General features: G+C 34.1%; 1 protein-coding gene across 1 annotated transcript in view; it reads left to right on the forward strand.

The window, feature by feature from the left end:
* Positions 1 to 17,012, forward strand: part of SLC38A6 (solute carrier family 38 member 6) — a 74,663-nt gene that overhangs the window by 36,576 nt on the left and 21,075 nt on the right. The window contains exons 9-11 of the mRNA XM_027842859.1: positions 4,248 to 4,326; positions 12,049 to 12,131; positions 12,592 to 12,650. Of these exons, the coding sequence (XP_027698660.1) occupies positions 4,248 to 4,326; positions 12,049 to 12,131; positions 12,592 to 12,650 (221 nt within the window). The remainder of the gene's footprint in view (positions 1 to 4,247; positions 4,327 to 12,048; positions 12,132 to 12,591; positions 12,651 to 17,012) is intronic.

Genomic DNA, 17,012 nt, shown 5'->3' on the forward strand with positions numbered 1-17,012 from the left:
AAAGAACACCTCTGCGTTCTTAATGAGTTCAAGTCACTTGGCCAAGATGAAGTACATTCTTGGGTACTGAATGAAAGGGTAGAGCCTATAATCAAAAAAGTTGGAAGCTCCTAGAGAATGAGAGGATGCATCTTGTTTTGGTTTTTTTTTTTTAAGTTTTATTGTTGCCTTTTTTTTTAGCCCAGTTGTTTACCCTTTCTTAATCAATCAAACCTCTTCTACCTCCATTGAAGCATCCTATTTTATTAAAAAAAAAACCATTTAAAGTAAAGCCAACTGATATAATTATTCTTTCTGACAGCATAGACCATGTTCTACATCTGTGATCCTCCACTTTCCTACTAAGAGGAGAGGTACAATGACCATGATTGGTCATTACATTAAATCAGTGTTCCACTTCATTTTATTGATATCACTTACATTATTGTATATTGCATATTCTGCTAGCTTTGCTTCTGTCCATACTTGTCTTCTCTTGTTTCTCTGCATTTCTCCTACTTTTTTTTTGGTCCAGTGCTGTGATTTCATTGGTATGTGGACGGATGGAAACTCCCTCCATTGATCTATATTGATAGCTCTTCTATAACTTAAAATCTTAGAGAGTTGCCTAAACTCAGTGATATGAAGTGACTTGCTTGTTGTCACCCAGTCAGTATATGTCAAAAGTAGATCTCAAACCCAGACATTCTTAATTCTTTATCTACTTTATCTACTGCATCATATTACTGCATCACATACCATTTACATCACAATAATCAACCACTAGCAAAGGTCTTGATTTTCTCTTGTGTCTATCTTCCTCCCCCCTCTCAAACAAAGACAGGGGTGGGGGAGATAAGTGGGAAAAAAAGAGCTTACAAACTATAAACCAGTGAGCTTGAATTTAATTCCTAGAAAATTAAAGAACTGTATTAAATACATGGTATAATGATGAGAATTTTAAAAGATTCTGATAGGCTAGAGGGAGATTGATAAAATACAAAGAACTTTGGCTCTTTAGTCAGAAGACCTGGGTTCAAATCCTACCTTTAATGTTTACTACCCATGTGTTGTTGTTGTTCAGTCATGTTCTACTTTTAATGCCCCCATTTAGGGTTTTCTTGGCAGAGATACTGGAGTGGTTTGCCATTTTGTTCTCATTTTACAGATGAGGAACTGAGGCAAACAGGGTTAAGTGACTTGCCCAGAGTCACACAGCTAGTATCTGGAGTCAGATTTAAACTAATGAAAATGAGTCTTTCTGATTCCAAGCCCAGTGCTCTATCCACTGTGCCACCTAGCTGCCTACTACCTGTATAACCTTGGGCAAGACATTTAACCTCCCCATGCCTTAGTTTCCTCATCTTTTAAATGAAGGAGTTGGATTAGGTAGGCTCTGAGGTTCCTTATGGCTCCTTATGGCTCATAGATTTCATAGAATCTATGATTCTATGAAAATTCAGTTAAATTTAATAAGATGAAACTTAACTTGCAAGCTTAATTTCAGTCAAAAATGTTATGTATCAGCAAAGATACATCACATTTAAAGAATTTAATTAAATCCATTTATCATTTATTAAGCATCTATCATGTTAGGCATTGGGGAGACAACAAAAACAAAACCCCCAACTTTAAGGAATTTGTGTTCCGTGGAGAGGGGGGAATACCATGTACAATGTAGTATACAATATATGCAGAGTAATTTCTCAGGAGAAGGCATTAGCAACTAGGGGGATCAGGCTAGCCTCCCTGTAGAAGGTGGCACTTGAGCTAAGTTTTAAAAGGATTCTGTGAGGTGAGGGTGAAGAGGGATTGTATTCCAAACATATGCCTGTACAAAGGAACAGACACAGGAGGTGCAGTTTTGTGTATGGGGGATAGGAAATAGGCTAGTTTGACTGGAACATAGGGAGGGTAGTGTGCACTAAGTTTGGAAAGGTAGTCTAGAACCAAATTAAGAAGACCTTTAAAAACCAAACAAAGGAGTTAGTATTGTGTCCTGAAGGCAAGAAGGAGTTGTTGCAGTTTGTTGAGCAGGGTGTAGATTGTAGAGGATTGGAGCGGGGAGAGACTAGAGGCAAGGAGACCAATTATGAGGCTATTGCAGTAGTCCAAAGGAAGGGGACGGGGGCCTGGACTAGGTGTTGGCTGGGTGAGTGGAGAGAAGGGATGTATGTAATATACATATTCGAATTGGCAAGACTTTGCAGCTGATTGATGAGGGAGAGTGAAAGGTTGGAGATGACTCCAAGATTGTGAGCTTGAGTGACTAGAGGGATGGTTAACCCTCCCCCCCCAACAGAAGTTAGGGGAAAAGATAAGTAGTAATGAGTTTAAGAGACTATGAGACATCTAATTTGTGATGTGGGCCTGAGGTATTGATATAAATATGGGAGCTCTCTACATAAGGATGACAGTTGAACTCTTGGGAGCTTATGAGGTCACCAAGAGAGTGTGAAGAGAAGGGAGCTTACAAGTAGGACACGGATGAGACAGAGATGACTAGAGTGGGCATACAGGCAAGAGATCAGTATCAAAAACCCAAGGAAGAAAAGTGGTCAATGGCGTCCAAAACAAGTGTCAATAAGGATAAGGACTGGAAAAAGCCAAATTGGATTCAGCAATTAAGAGATTGTGCTTAACCTTGGAGAGAGCACTTTCAGTTGAGTATCTAGGTCCTAAGCCAAACTACAAGACAGGGAAAGGTTAGTGTGAGGTGGGAAGTACAGGCAACTAGTATAAACAACTTTATCAAGGAATTTGGCTGTGAAAGGGAGAAGGGATGTTGGGTGGTAAATTGAGAGGGTAATAAATTTTCTGAGTGAAGGATTTTTTTTTTAAGGATGAGGAGACAGTCATGTTTGTAAGCAGCAGGAAAGTTGACAGTGAATAAGAAGAAATTTATCCTCCATGGGCATTTGTAATTTTTTTTTTCTGCCTCAATTTCATGGGAAAGAGAGGAAGATTCCTGATTCTAGCCCCAGTGCACCTGTGTTTCCATGTATTTCTACATTTAAATTTAAATGTTTTAACACAAAAAGGTACTGTGTGTCTACTCAGAATCGAGTATATAATGAAGAGTTTATTGAATTTGTTTTTTTACAAAACTACATAAAAATGTTAGCTGTGAAGACTATCTTTTTCTTTCTTTCTTTGCGTGACATAAATGATAGCACTATTCACAGAACAGATATTTTTTCCCTTAGATATATTTATTTCCAGTATATAACATTCCATCTTCCATATCCATTTGTGCCCCAAACCTGGAATGCTTTCCCTCCTCACCTTTGCTTTTTTGGAATCCTTAGCTCTCTTTAGAACTCAGCTCAAATGCCATCCATGATACCTTTCCTGTTTTCCCCATCCCTCACCCTATCCCCAATCCTTTGTACTGACTTAGTATACGTATTATTTCCCTCCATAGATTGTATGCTTCTTGAGGGCAGGGACAGTTTCCTTTCTATCTTGGTATATCATTAATGGCTAGCATAATACCTGGAACATTGCAAATGCTTAATAAAACTTGTTGTATTTTTAAAAATAGTTCTTTATGCATGTTACTTCCATCCTGCTAGTTTTTATATGTTGGTCTATGTAGAGTTTTAATATATTTGGATCAGTCCAGAGTAGGGAAGAGCAGTTAACAAATTTGCTAGTTATCCTTGGTTCCAAGCTAATTATTACAAGTAATAATTCTTGTTAGGCTTTGAGCAGAAGTGCATGCGACAGTTTGGTACTTGGCTTCCTGGTATGAAATTTTAATATATTAAGGGAATCCAAACATAATTTCATTTATTAATGACCTGCAGTTAAGGAATACTTTCTTACCTTAACAGTTGACTTTTTGAAATACAGTTGTCAACAGAAGAGACAGCACTGGTTTTAGAGTCAAAGGATTCAGGTTCTAATCCCGCCTCTAACGTGCTACATGCATGAATTTGGGCAAGTCAGCCTCCCTGGGTCTCAGTTTCCTCATCTGTGAAATGAGTTTGGTGGACTGGATGGCCTCTGGGGTTCCCTCCATCTCTAGCTATTACTTTATGGACTTTCCCTGTTTATGTATTTATCTCTGAGTGCTATTACATGTACACGTACATGTAAATATGGATGGTGAGATTAGGTATCCCTTCTAATGTAGAAGTTTATTCTATATGTATTGCTGTAGGGGCTCTAGTACCTATCATTCCTATAGTACTTTAGTAAAGTTGTTTTTTAAGTTGCTCGAGATTGCATAATTCTAATATTAAGTATTTTAATCCTCTTTGCAGCTATGTCAACTTATCTTTTAGTTATTAAAACTGAACTTCCTGGTGCAATTTCACAATTTCTAACTGGAGACTATAGTGGGTAAGGAAAAATATTTCATTTCCATGTGTACTTTATTTTGATGTTCTAATGAAGTCATAATTTCATTGGTATGGATACTCCTTCTACTGATGAATAACTTCTCCATTCCTTCACATTCTATGCTATTCTTATCTATATTTTTCCATAAATACTCCAGTGCATTGTGTCCAGTGAGCTTCAGGTCTTGTGTAAAATGCTTAATTTTTGCTATATAAATATATATGATACATTAATGAAACTACAATTCCTAATTTAAAATGCTTAACAGTCAATTCATAAGAACCCCAGGATATCATTCATATGAAATCTTTGCATTATGGAACAAAAACTTGGAGAAAGAATAGGACTGAAAGAGAAAGCATATTATCTTTAAATTGTTGTCAAGTTGTTACTTCAAAAATTATAATACAAAAACCTAGCGGGCTTTCAAACTTACATATTTGGTGATCCTGTTTCAGTATACAAACTTTCCCCTAGAATGTAGGCCAACTTTTTCAAATTTGGTTTATAGTTTGTACTTTTTTTTTTATAAAGTTATGCTTAGGCATCTTTAGATATGTAGACATGTATAACATTGTGTATACTTAAAATCAGAATCAAAACCACTGCAAGAAAATGTGCTTGACATAACTAAACTAAAACATCCCAACTTGAACATTGCAGTAACCTGTTTTCATTATTATATGTTACCAACATTGACAACATTTTAGTTTTCATCATAGCTGTATGATGGCTATCATTTTAAGCTGTTTTCAGAAGTTTTAAATTTACTTCAAAATCTTTCTTTAGACAAAACCTTGTGTCTTAGTATATATTGGCTTATGTGTGTCTTACTTAAAAAAAGCTCTTTAATGTAATATTCATTGCATTATGGAAAATAAAGATAGTTCCTTTGAAATCTGGCACTATTCATGTCATCTATTGCTCTCTTGCAGTTTTAAGTGTCAGAAATAAACCAGACAAACTTTATAAAATAATGTACATAGATTTTTGCTTGTCCATTTTGAAGCTCTATAGCCAAACTGAATTTTTAATGTTATTTTAAAGTATGCATATTTTAAAAATAGTCTCAACTTGCAACTCTTTAATGTAAGGTACAGTATTTTAGATTTAAAAGTTTTAAAACCTATTAATTTAATAAATATTCCATTGTAAGGATTCTTTAAAATATAAAAATAAACTACCCAAGCTTCAAAATATAAGAAACAAAACAAAACAGTAAAGAACTAAATTTAGTTGAATGACTTTAACTATATATCTATAGTACTTTTTATCCCCCTAAATACAGTTATATGGCAGCATTTTTCAGCTAGGTCATTATAATGTCTATTTGCTTTCTTTTACAGGTTTAGTTTGCCTTAAACTACAGTTCGCGATGTTTCATATTGTTTTCTAAGTTATTTGTGGAAATTAATGTACTTGTGTTTTCACAAAGTATTTTGGTTTTAATACTTTAATCCTTTCAAAGGCAGTGGAAATAAATTATATACATTTAAAATAATATTCAAATTTGAAAGTTAATCTTCAACAGTCAGATAGCATGCCATTTGATCTTAACTTCTGTTGTTATCTACATTTTTAATGGAATGATTTCAATGTTTTTAAAAGTATACTGTTAAAATATTGTAACTTGGGAGCTCTCTGTTAATGTTTAATGATCCTGTCAGGAGGATATGATTGACACAATTAAGTTGTCTTGCATTTGAGTTACATAATTGATATGGGATGCAAGTAAGATGCTAATTCAGGACATATGATACTCTTGTCCCATTCCATTTGGGAATGATATTAAAGCAACTCATAAATAAATCTGGTTTTCATTTAAAAGAAAAAAGAACATCTGTATGGCAAAGTATTTGCAATACAGCAAAGGATTTATTCTCTATATTTCATACTTGGAACATTTTTATCATATAGGATTAAACCTACAGATCAAATAAGTTTTCTAGAAAGTATAAAACTTTTTCCTAATGCTTTTGCCCCGAAAGCATTCAAATCATAGTATGTTTGGGAAACAGAAGCTTTGTTTAACAACTTCTTTATATTTAGAAAAAAATAATTATAAGGGAATAAATTCTTCTAAAAATCATTTTATTTTGAAAGTGTTTATAGTACAATGGAAAGAGCACTTTCTCTAGGTTTAGAGCACCTCGTTCAAGTCTCACCCTGATGGTTACTTAGCCTATGTGACCTAGAACAAGTCATCAGGTCACACAAGTTAAGACTCAGGATTGGACCTCAGTTTCTTCATCTGTAAAATGAGTACGTTGGATTAGATGACATCTAAGTCCCTTTTCAGTTCTAGAGCTGTAATACAATATGGATTATGACATAGTGGAAAAAGAACTAACCTGAGTTAGAAAGACGTGGGTTCAAGCCTCATTTCTTGCACAAGTCATTTAAACTCTCAGTTCCCCCAGGCAACTCTCTAAGACCATTAAAGGCATAGCAGTTGTCACTCTGCATTGTTAGAAGGAGCTTTCTTACTGGGATTTCCCTATACCAATGAAATCTCAAATTCTTTATAAATCTTTTTTTTTATGGTAAATGCATAAGACATTTTTCTATTTCTTTGAAAATAACCATTGCCTAACACAATTCACTTGACTGTGACATGGGCATGAGACCCAAACTGACTAATATCACTGGGCAATGTATCATTGCCTCTCTTCCTGGGAATAATTGCAAGGAAAAGTCCATAATGTTTATGAACTTCTTTATGATGATTTCTTGATAAGGATAATAAATGATTGCTAAACAAAGATAGGCCATAGAATTAATATCTGAGTTCATTTTCTCTTAGAGATTCATGATATTTTGTACAAATCAATCCTCATAACACCCCTTTGAATTTTGACACACTGAATCAAAACCAAATAAAACAGTGAATTAAAAGACCATAAAGTCTTAAATGAATGGCTTTAGAAAAGTTATCTTTATCATCATCATTTGCTAAACTGAGGTAAATAATAGGTTCATGTTAAAAGTGAAAAGGGTAGGCCCTCTCCTAATCTGTGATTTAGACTTTAGGCAGTTATTGTGTGACCTTATATGGGCATAAAACAAAGGGGGAAGGGAACAAGCACTTATTAAGTGACTGATAGGTGCCAGGCCCTGTGCTAAGTGCTTTACAAATATTATCTCATTTAAGAAGAAAAGTAACTCAGAAATGACTACTTAATATCTTAAAAGAAAAAACTCTTCTAACATGGATTCATATAGCCTTCTTCACCCTACCTTTCTGACAAGGAGGACATGGAAATTGGGCCTTTTTCTCTTAGTACTGGGTCCTGTATTGGTAACTAGATCTTTTATTGAGTCCCAGAAGGAGGTAGATATTTTGGTGGCCTATTTGGGCCTTTATTATGAGAATGATTGAAAGATTTATTGTGTAAGAAAAATTGAAAATTGTTATTGTCACCTTTTATGTTAAAATGTTTTACTTTTTAAAGATATGTCACTGTGTGCATTCCTTCTCACAAGAATGTTACATATAAGTTTAGGCTCTCTGTATCACCAAGAGATGAGCTTCATGCAAATACAAAGAAGTATGCAGTTTGAGGTCCGCTAGAACTAAAAATATTTGGACTTCCAATAATTCAGACATATAACAAGTGCTTAATAAATACCTCTTGATTGATTGCTTTTTTTAGAGTTGTAAATCTAGGTGTAGAGGAGAGCAAGTTAGACAACTGCAGCAATTCTTTCTTTGATACTCTTATCAAAAGAAGAGTATATGTATTAACATTCAAATTTAATCATCAAATAGCATATTGATAAAGAATGTATCAAAAGCAATGCGGCTCTGTACCATTCCCAACCATAGTCACACTGCGTTAGGGAGTTGTGCAGTTTGATTCTCCAGGCTACTGGAGGCATAATGGTTTAAAGCCATATGTGACTTCAACATGTTAATAGCTGAATTTGACTAAGGAGTGGTTTCTAAGAATTTCTTAGAATTTCTAAAGAGTGGTAGTTTTTCTTGATCCTGGTTTAGAAGATATTTTGCATTCTAAGATGACTATAATTTTCATAAAGATAGGGACCATATCTTATTCTTTTCTTTTTGCTTCCCTAAGAGAGTCTTCTGTAAGAGATAATATGTGCTCAGATTGAAGAGAATAGTATTTGAAAACATAATCTCTTTGGGGGATGGCTAGTGCTTTAATTTTGTTTTGTTACTAATACTGAAATGATCTGTGCTCACTCTGATTTGGAAATTCTTTCCAGTGATACAGATTGAAACCCATCCATGCTTATTCATCTTGTTGAAAATCTTATCAATATATTCCAATATCATCCAACCTGTTGGAAGCCTTCCTTCTTTCTCTTAACTTTGTTAGGGACCAGTGGTGTACTCTAGCTGTTCACCTGAGTCATCCTTCACTCTTACCATATAACCAGCCCTTCTTCTCATCTATCATGCAATTCCTTCATGTCACTTTTTATTCTCATTTTCTTTGAAATTTCCTCATTAGTTATATATTGTAGCCTACTTTCATCTACCACACACTTTTCCATTTCATTCTGTGACAGACTGAATTTTAATTCTTCAGAGACTGTTGTATTCCAAGTTCTACTTCCTTAAAGCAAAACTAGTTGAATATTAGTATTAAAAAGATAGGCCTTTGTTTTCATGGAAGGTTTGAAGGTCGTTAAAAGAGTTTTGCAATTTCCCAAAGACAACGTAGCCTACTCTTTATCTCTTATTTAATTTTGGGCCCAACTCATTGTTATCAATTTCTGCTTTCTGTCCCTTATTTACCCTCTCATGATTAAGCTCTATAGGTTGTAGTCTGAGCAATAGATCTACTTGATCATTATTGTGTGGGTGATCAAACCAAATTCCATTGAGTAATTACAGCTTTATTCCAGTAAGTTCTGCAGTATTTGATGTAACCAACAAAATATCATCTGCAAAGAGGGGTATCTAAAAGAACTCGCCATCCATAGAATTCCCTCTATAACTTAGATTTTGTGCTGCATCTCCTTCATCACAGTGGTGAATACCTTTGACAAACATATCTCCCTGTTTTATGCCTCACCTGATATTTATGATCAGAATAAATGAACATGGTTATTTCTTTTTTTTATATCTCTTCAAGGCATATTGGTGATAATGATGAATGAATGAAAGTCACCTTGTTGAAAAAGAACCTGTAAGGTGACTTTTTTCTCTGAGTCAGTTTTTAAAAAATAATCAACAAATAACAAATGCCATGGAATCTTATAATCTATATCTTTAAATCAGTTGTGAAATAGTAAAGATGTAGTCCATTGCAGAATGTCACTTGCAAAAGCCTAGTTGTTCCCTACTAATATCCTCATCAAAGATTCCCTCTATTTCTTTATAGATGACTCTTATAAAGATATTGTATTGGGACAGTAGGCATATAGGTTTGTGCTACAGATAATTCTCTCAATCATCTTTTTTTCTGTATTAATAAAGTGAGATTTTTTTCCCACACTTTTAATATCTTTCTCTCCTTCACATATCACATATCCTCAGCACCTCAGAATTGTGTCACCTTCAGCATAGATCTCTTCCATATTATTGGTCTAATCTGACTGTTTTCTTCTTCTTTGTTCTCTTTACTGACATTTCTATCTCCCCTATATTCTCATCTCATGATTGCAATATTAAGTCCCAAGCATGGTTGTCATGAGGCTCAAATGAAATAATAGATGTAAAGCACTTTACAAACCTTAGGGCTCTATATAAATGCCAGTTATTATTATTATTAGCCTATAGTCACCAAGCCTCCATTCTGATGATATCCTTATTCCCTGAGCTTTTTACTATACTCCTGAAGAGCTCAGGCAGTGTTGATAGAGCAATACAAAGGTGTGCTGGTAAATGTTTAACAACCAGGGATATCTAGAAAAAGAAAAATATGTCTACTCATACTTTTAAATTTAATCTGCATTGTTAACACATCCTTAAGTCTAGACCATTAACAGAATAATAAATCAAGCCCTAATTTGTAGCAGTTACTGATTTCTGAGATGCAAATACCCACATTGACCTTTTAACAGTTCACTCTTGGAGCTGACTCCAGCACACCCCAGGGTTTAGGTATAATGGTTCCACTGTCCTTGTTGGAGAAAAGAGATTGTTAAAAATATTTTTTCATTTTCTGTGTTTCTCATCCTTCCATTTTCATTCTTAAATGCTCTTGTGATGACTTTGCTTAGTTGGGTATCTTGCTAAGTTTTTTACCATCCAAATTCATAATTATACATCATTCTTTTTTCAGAGATTTTTAAAAATAGTTTCTGTTATAACTTGGTGTTGCCTTTGACAGTTCTCTCTGTGTGTTTAACAAGTAAATAAGATGTCAACTGACCAAAAGTACTTTCTAGATTTTTTTAATCTCTTTGTCATAATAATTGATTTGTATTGGTTACACATCCACATAAAATTGTTATGTTATTGTGGATGTCATTTCTATTGCCAGCTTCTCATTTTTAATTGTAAATTGTTTAAATATTTTTTCGAATAACATTTTTTTCAATATTCTCTCTCTCTCTCTCTCTTTTTTTTTTTTTACTAATTATAATTTTAGCACTGGCAAGCTGAAGGCCTGAATGTACTCAAATAGTCGATTCAGGAATGATTCTCATATCAATAACAAGTCTGTTCCTGTAAATCCATTTTGACTTTTGCAGTGCCATTCGATGCTTTCCATGTCCAGTGCTTACCAATGTTTTTTTTTTTTTTTTGGAAAAAAAGTTTTTGTGATATTTAGGTATGAGGTTTCAGTGTAATTTACCACTTTTTTGGGGATTGATTCATGAACCTGAACCATATTTTCCTATACATTTCTCTTCATCTCTACCATTTCTCACCTTTGCATGAAGTGAACAAGTACTAGAGTGAATGTTGATTTAATTTGGAAGTTCAGTACTTTCTTCATAGAATTTATCTGTTTCTTCATAAGTAACTGATTATGGTACATAAGCTGCAAATTATTTTCGGGGTGGTCTTTGAAAATATTTATCATTAAATGAAATACCTGATGACCTGCTATCTCATGAAATAATTTCTTGTTGCCCCTGGATTATGATAAATCCTGCTCCACCAACTCCTTTGTTTGTATCTCCAAAGAGTACTTGTGACCCATCCATTAAGCTGCAACTTGCATCTAGTTTTGTTTATAGCAAGAATGTCAAGAGTGATATGATTGAGACCCCTTAGCATTCAGTCATTGGTCACTGGATACGGATCTTGCATTTATAAGGATCTTGTATTTAGAGTATCAATAGTCAAATTAAAGTTTATAGACAGTCTAAAAACTGTGATTCTTAGCACTTCCAACCTCTTTTCTCAGCACTCTATCACAATCATTGCAGAAGCATATACGGGATATACAAGACTGCAAGCCATTTTGTAATTTTTTTTTTGGTTTTATAGCCAAAAAAAGTTATCACCAAATGGCAGTGAGCCTGTCTACACTTAACTCTGTTGATCCTTGGAAAATAGGCTCAGTCTGTTGCTAGAACCATGTTCTACATCTTTCCAACAAGATAGAATGTGCTGGAGCTTTTGAAAACCCATGGTCACATTCTAGTGCTTTTCTAAAATATAAATCATGAATAAGAAAGTAGAGCCATTTTTTTAAAAGTGTGTTTTTTCCATTGACTGATTATATCAGAATAATATATTTTTTTCCATTCTGGACCCTTGTCTAAAATTAAAGATATATATATTTTTTCCAATAGGTCTTGGTATCTTGATGGAAGACTACTGCTGGTAATTATATGCGTCTGCATTGTTTTCCCCCTTGCACTTCTTCCTAAATTAGGTAAGTCATTTTACAATGGGAGATAATATTTTTTGACCTATTTGATAATAAATTGCCAATGGGCTTAATTTTCACTGGACTGAATATTTTAGCAGGGAGAAGGGAAGACTTTTTAGCTTGAATTTATTATAAATGATTATGCCTACCGCCCTGCCTAGTTACCCTGTTACTTGGGTTGCAGTAGTATTTTGTCTGCCATACTAAAATAAAATCTTTACAGCGGAACATTAAAGAGCAGCCTTTCCTTATAGTGTGCCATTAGTGGTAAGCCAGTTCCAATTCTGCCCTACAAAACTACATAAATGATCTGTGACAGGCAGTTGGAATGTTGTTATTCTGAGCTCTAAGCTCCAGATACCAACCAACTGTAATAGAAAACATACCCGTGACATATAGCTTTAGCTGTACATTAGGATCACTTTCCTTATAAATTGCTTTTTATTTTACTGTTATTTTACAGGCTTTCTTGGCTACACAAGTAGTTTATCATTTTTCTTTAAGGCGTTCTTTGCTTTTGTGGTAAGTTTAAAACATCAGTGGACTGCTTATCTTCCATCTCTAAAATTGGCCTCATTGTTCTTGCTTTTCATTTAGTTCTGTCTTATGCTGAGTGTGCACTCCAGGATGCTTCCTTGTTAATCTCCAAATATCTTTACTTTTTCTATATCCACTTTTATTTTTCCTTAAGTAGAACAGTAAATCTAGTTCTTTTGACTTGACTAAACAAAAGAAGGCAAAGCTAGTATCAGGTCATGAGGAACTTGTCCAACTGCCTAAATTTCTTATTTTCAAATACTCTCAAAAGTCTTAGATAAAATAAGTATATGTGTGTTTTCCTCTCTACTCCAAAGAGAAGTAAGATGTGTGGGAGGATTAAAATAGTTGTCTATAACACTGCCGTCAACAGGACATGAACTGTAAACTTCATTTGGCACAGGTCGTCATAATGCTGTGTGATCAGTGAAACCAGACTTCAGAAACTCTGACCACATGGTTTGACCATGGAACTAGAACTTCTCAATATTTCTGCACTAGTTTGGTTTACTCCTGGCATATAGATAGGTTCTTGGGGGAGTCATTCTCTGAGCTGGTAAATGAAATAGTAGTTTTTGTAGTGTTGTCTCCACTACGAAAAATGAATTTTTTTTTTACTTTTAAAATGCAGTTTTTTCTTAGAGTTTTTAACTAGCTAATTTTTAGAGCAGCTAAAAATGAATTCATTCCAACTAAACTTAAGTCACTTATGTAAGGAAAAACTTGGATGGTTCAGCGTGGCTAAAAACGTATAGACAAAGAAAAACGAAAACTTCTCTTGGGCAACATAAATAAATTTTAATATCTTAGACATTATTACATGCAATTTAGAAAATCCTCCTTTTTTTCTTTGCATATATGTGTTTCATGGCTAGTGTCCAAGTGTTAAGCTTAGTAGGATTTAGTATATAGTAGTTTGCAAGAAAATATATATCTAAATATACTTTTTATAAAGCAAATTTTTTTTCTTTTTATAGCCACTTACCAAAATTCTGTTTTACAAACAAATAAAATGTGGGCATCTTCATAAAAAGTTTTTTTAAAAAAAAAGAAAATAGCATTACAGCAAGACAGCAAAACCTGTCCTAAAGAGTTGTCAGAATAACCCAGTATGTCCAGAATTTATGCCAATATGATCGTGTCATTATTTTGGTGGCTGAAATATAGGATAAAATAGTTTTGCTTAGAAATAGATTCCTGGAGCCAAAGCATTATATGATTATGATTTTTTCAATTTGAAGATTCCTATAAAGCAGTTTTACATTTAATCATTTACATAGCGCTTTTGCACGTTTGTTCCATTTTTCCCCTGTGCCTCTTACTTATCTGTGTGACCTGAGTCAATTCACTTAATGTCTCTGGGCCTCCGTTTTTCATCTGAAACATGAGGGAGTTGGACTGGATGACTTAAGGCTCTTCCAGCTCTAAATCTCTTATCCTATAAGCTACAGATATATTTAAATTAATAAATGCCATTCCTTACAGTGAAAAGATATGTTGGTAATGCCTTTATCCTAATGATTATTATGTCCAGAGTACTTACTTCTGTTTATGTAGGTAGAACCCAATGCATACAGATGTATGTTTGTGGATATTAAAGAATTAATTAGTATTGATGAGAAATCTTTAAAGTTATGCTAGTATGATTTAGTTTTCATAGTTAATAGTTTGAAACAGGTGAAATGTATTGGTAAGATATGCCCACTGTAGTTTTTACAGCATTAATTTCTGTCATGGCAGATATTCTCTAATTTGGTCCAGATTTCTAACTGGAACAGTCATATGGAAGCAATACCCTTATTCTACATTTATAGTAATCTTAGAAACCATCTGTTCAGATTTTTGCTTGTGAGCAAAATTTTAATTTGGTTTGCAATAGGACAGTGAAAAATACACTTAAAAAAGATTTATGTCCTTTATTTGACAAATCCATTTTGATATATTTAAACTTTTGGCTTTAAAATAAATGGTGGATAGGAAAATAAAGGGTACTATTCCAGGTTTTTTTTAGGGGATCAATTTCTCTATATTTTTATGTCAAAACTATATTTAAAATTATTTTTAAATCAATTATATAATAAAATTAGCTTTTCTTAGCCAACACTACACTATAATGCAAATAAAAGCCACTATCTTTACCATGATTATGTCTCCCTTCTCTTTGAACTTTTTTTGTTGATTTTTGTCCTTTTTTTGTGTGTGTGAACCTTTATAAGGTTAAGATTAATTTTACCATGTAATTGCCTCAAAATTCCAGTTTGTGCTAGTCATATAACTGGAAATTTGGCCATCGATCTCGTAGATTAGCATTCTTTTCAAATTTACAAGTTAGTGCATAACTCATTATAAACAACATTTAAGTAAGTTAAAAGTAGGAAAAGAAATAGAAATATAAAATACAAAAGTTTTGTAATCAGTCAACAAGTATTCATCTTCCTTCTATGTGCTCAACATTGAGTTTAAGAGCCACAGGAATACGGAAGTATAGAATTGTTCCCTCTCTTGGAGCTTCAATTCACGAGACATGTGAAACAATCATAGAATAACAAAATCATATAATTAAGTGGTAATGTGTGTAGTATAGACTATAAGTGTGTTGGTAGTTCAGGGGAGAGAAAGATCACTGTGTTGCTTTATAGGGTCAGTGAGAATTGGGCTGAAATTGGAAGTTCGTGTAGGATTTGCATAGATGAAGGAGAGAAGAGGGTATTTTAGGAGAGGTAATAAATAACTTGAGTTATTCTCAATTCTTTATTTTCTGTCTCTGATTTTTTTCTTTTTATCACTTGACCAGGACTATTTTTCCCCATTCTGTTTGATTCATTTTTGTTTTCATCCTCCATAAAACTGCAGATTTCTCTTTCCTTGATTTTTCTGTTCCTAACTTATTTCTGCTCTGAGTCTGTGAACACCAAAATTTTTTGATAATTCACCCTTTTCATTAAAATTTGAGCACGCACTTCTAGTATGTGTATATTTACTTGTTAATAAATTATATTCCTGTACTACTGTACTAGTAATTATATAAATTATAAAAACTCAAAATAGACATTTTAAAAGAATGGAGATAAAAATGAAACAGTATTTGATGCTCGAGTCTGTAGGGAGCTACTGGAATTTGAGTAGGGGCGTGACCATCAGATCTGACCTTTAGGAAAATCACCTTGGTGGTTGTTTGGAGGATGAATTCAAGAAGAGAGATGTGAGGTAGGGAAACCAATTAGGAGGCTTTTGCAATAGTTCAAGTGAGAGGTCATGAAGGCCTGAACTATGGTGATAGCTCTCAGTAGAGACAAAGACAGATGGGAGAGATATAAAGGTAGACATGAAAGATGATTGGATTTGTGGGATGAAAGAGAATGAGAAAACTGAAGATGACACTGAGGTTGTAAACCAGGATGACTAGAAGAGTGATGGTTCACTTGGCAGTATAGGAAAGTTTGGGAGGAGGTTTGGGTTTGGGGTTAAAGGTAACGCCAATCTGTGCCTGCTTATCTTGTGCAACTCACTCTGTGACACCCAAAATAAAAAGGTAGGGAGCCTGGGTTTTACTCACTGTTCATTGCCTCAAATGCAGAACCTTTACCAAGAGCATCTGCCAAAGCCAGAGGTAATCTGGTAAGCAGGAGGTGAATATGCTGGGGAGGTGGGGGAGGGGGGATGGTGAATTTTCCCAATAGCATCTGGTTAGCTGTTTTAATGGGTGCTCAATCAACAGTGGTTAAGTTATAAATGCCATAAAGGGGCCTTTGCCTTGCCCAGAATGAAGGAAGGTAGCTTGAGAGAGTATTGAAGGATAAAGTTAGGTGAGACATCCTTATTTTCTGAAATCTTCCAGTTCTTTTGCCCACCATCCACAACCAACCACCCTGACCTGTTTTAAAAGTTAGAATTAAGACTGTATAATTATTGCTTTTTAATTTTTTCTCCTCTTCCTAAGTCAAATATTGCAGTATCAAAGCAACTTTTTCATATCATTCACTTTTCTCACTTTCTACTTTGTTCTATCAGATCTAAGAGGGTACCTCTTCATTGGTTCATTTTATTCCTAAAGAAGTTAAGTGGGTTTTGCTTGATACTTGTTTTAGCATTGCATTAATCTTTGGTTGGATAGATAAATATCAGATAGAAATACTATTAATTTATTTATTGGCTTCCTGCAAAGCACAGGTCTCTTTTTTATATTCCTTTAGCCTTTTTTACACTGGATATCATCCTGGAGCAACTATTTACAGAGTAGTTATTCCCCCAAATCCAGATACTGCAGTGGTTGTGTTGATACAACCAATAACTATAGGGTAAGAAAAGATTGACTACAATAAAAAAGTATAGTTGTGAAAAATTCTT

The sequence above is a fragment of the Vombatus ursinus genome, unplaced genomic scaffold, assembly GCF_900497805.2.
Source record: "Vombatus ursinus unplaced genomic scaffold, bare-nosed wombat genome assembly UNPS02014893.1, whole genome shotgun sequence".
NCBI classification, from domain to species: domain Eukaryota; kingdom Metazoa; phylum Chordata; class Mammalia; order Diprotodontia; family Vombatidae; genus Vombatus; species Vombatus ursinus.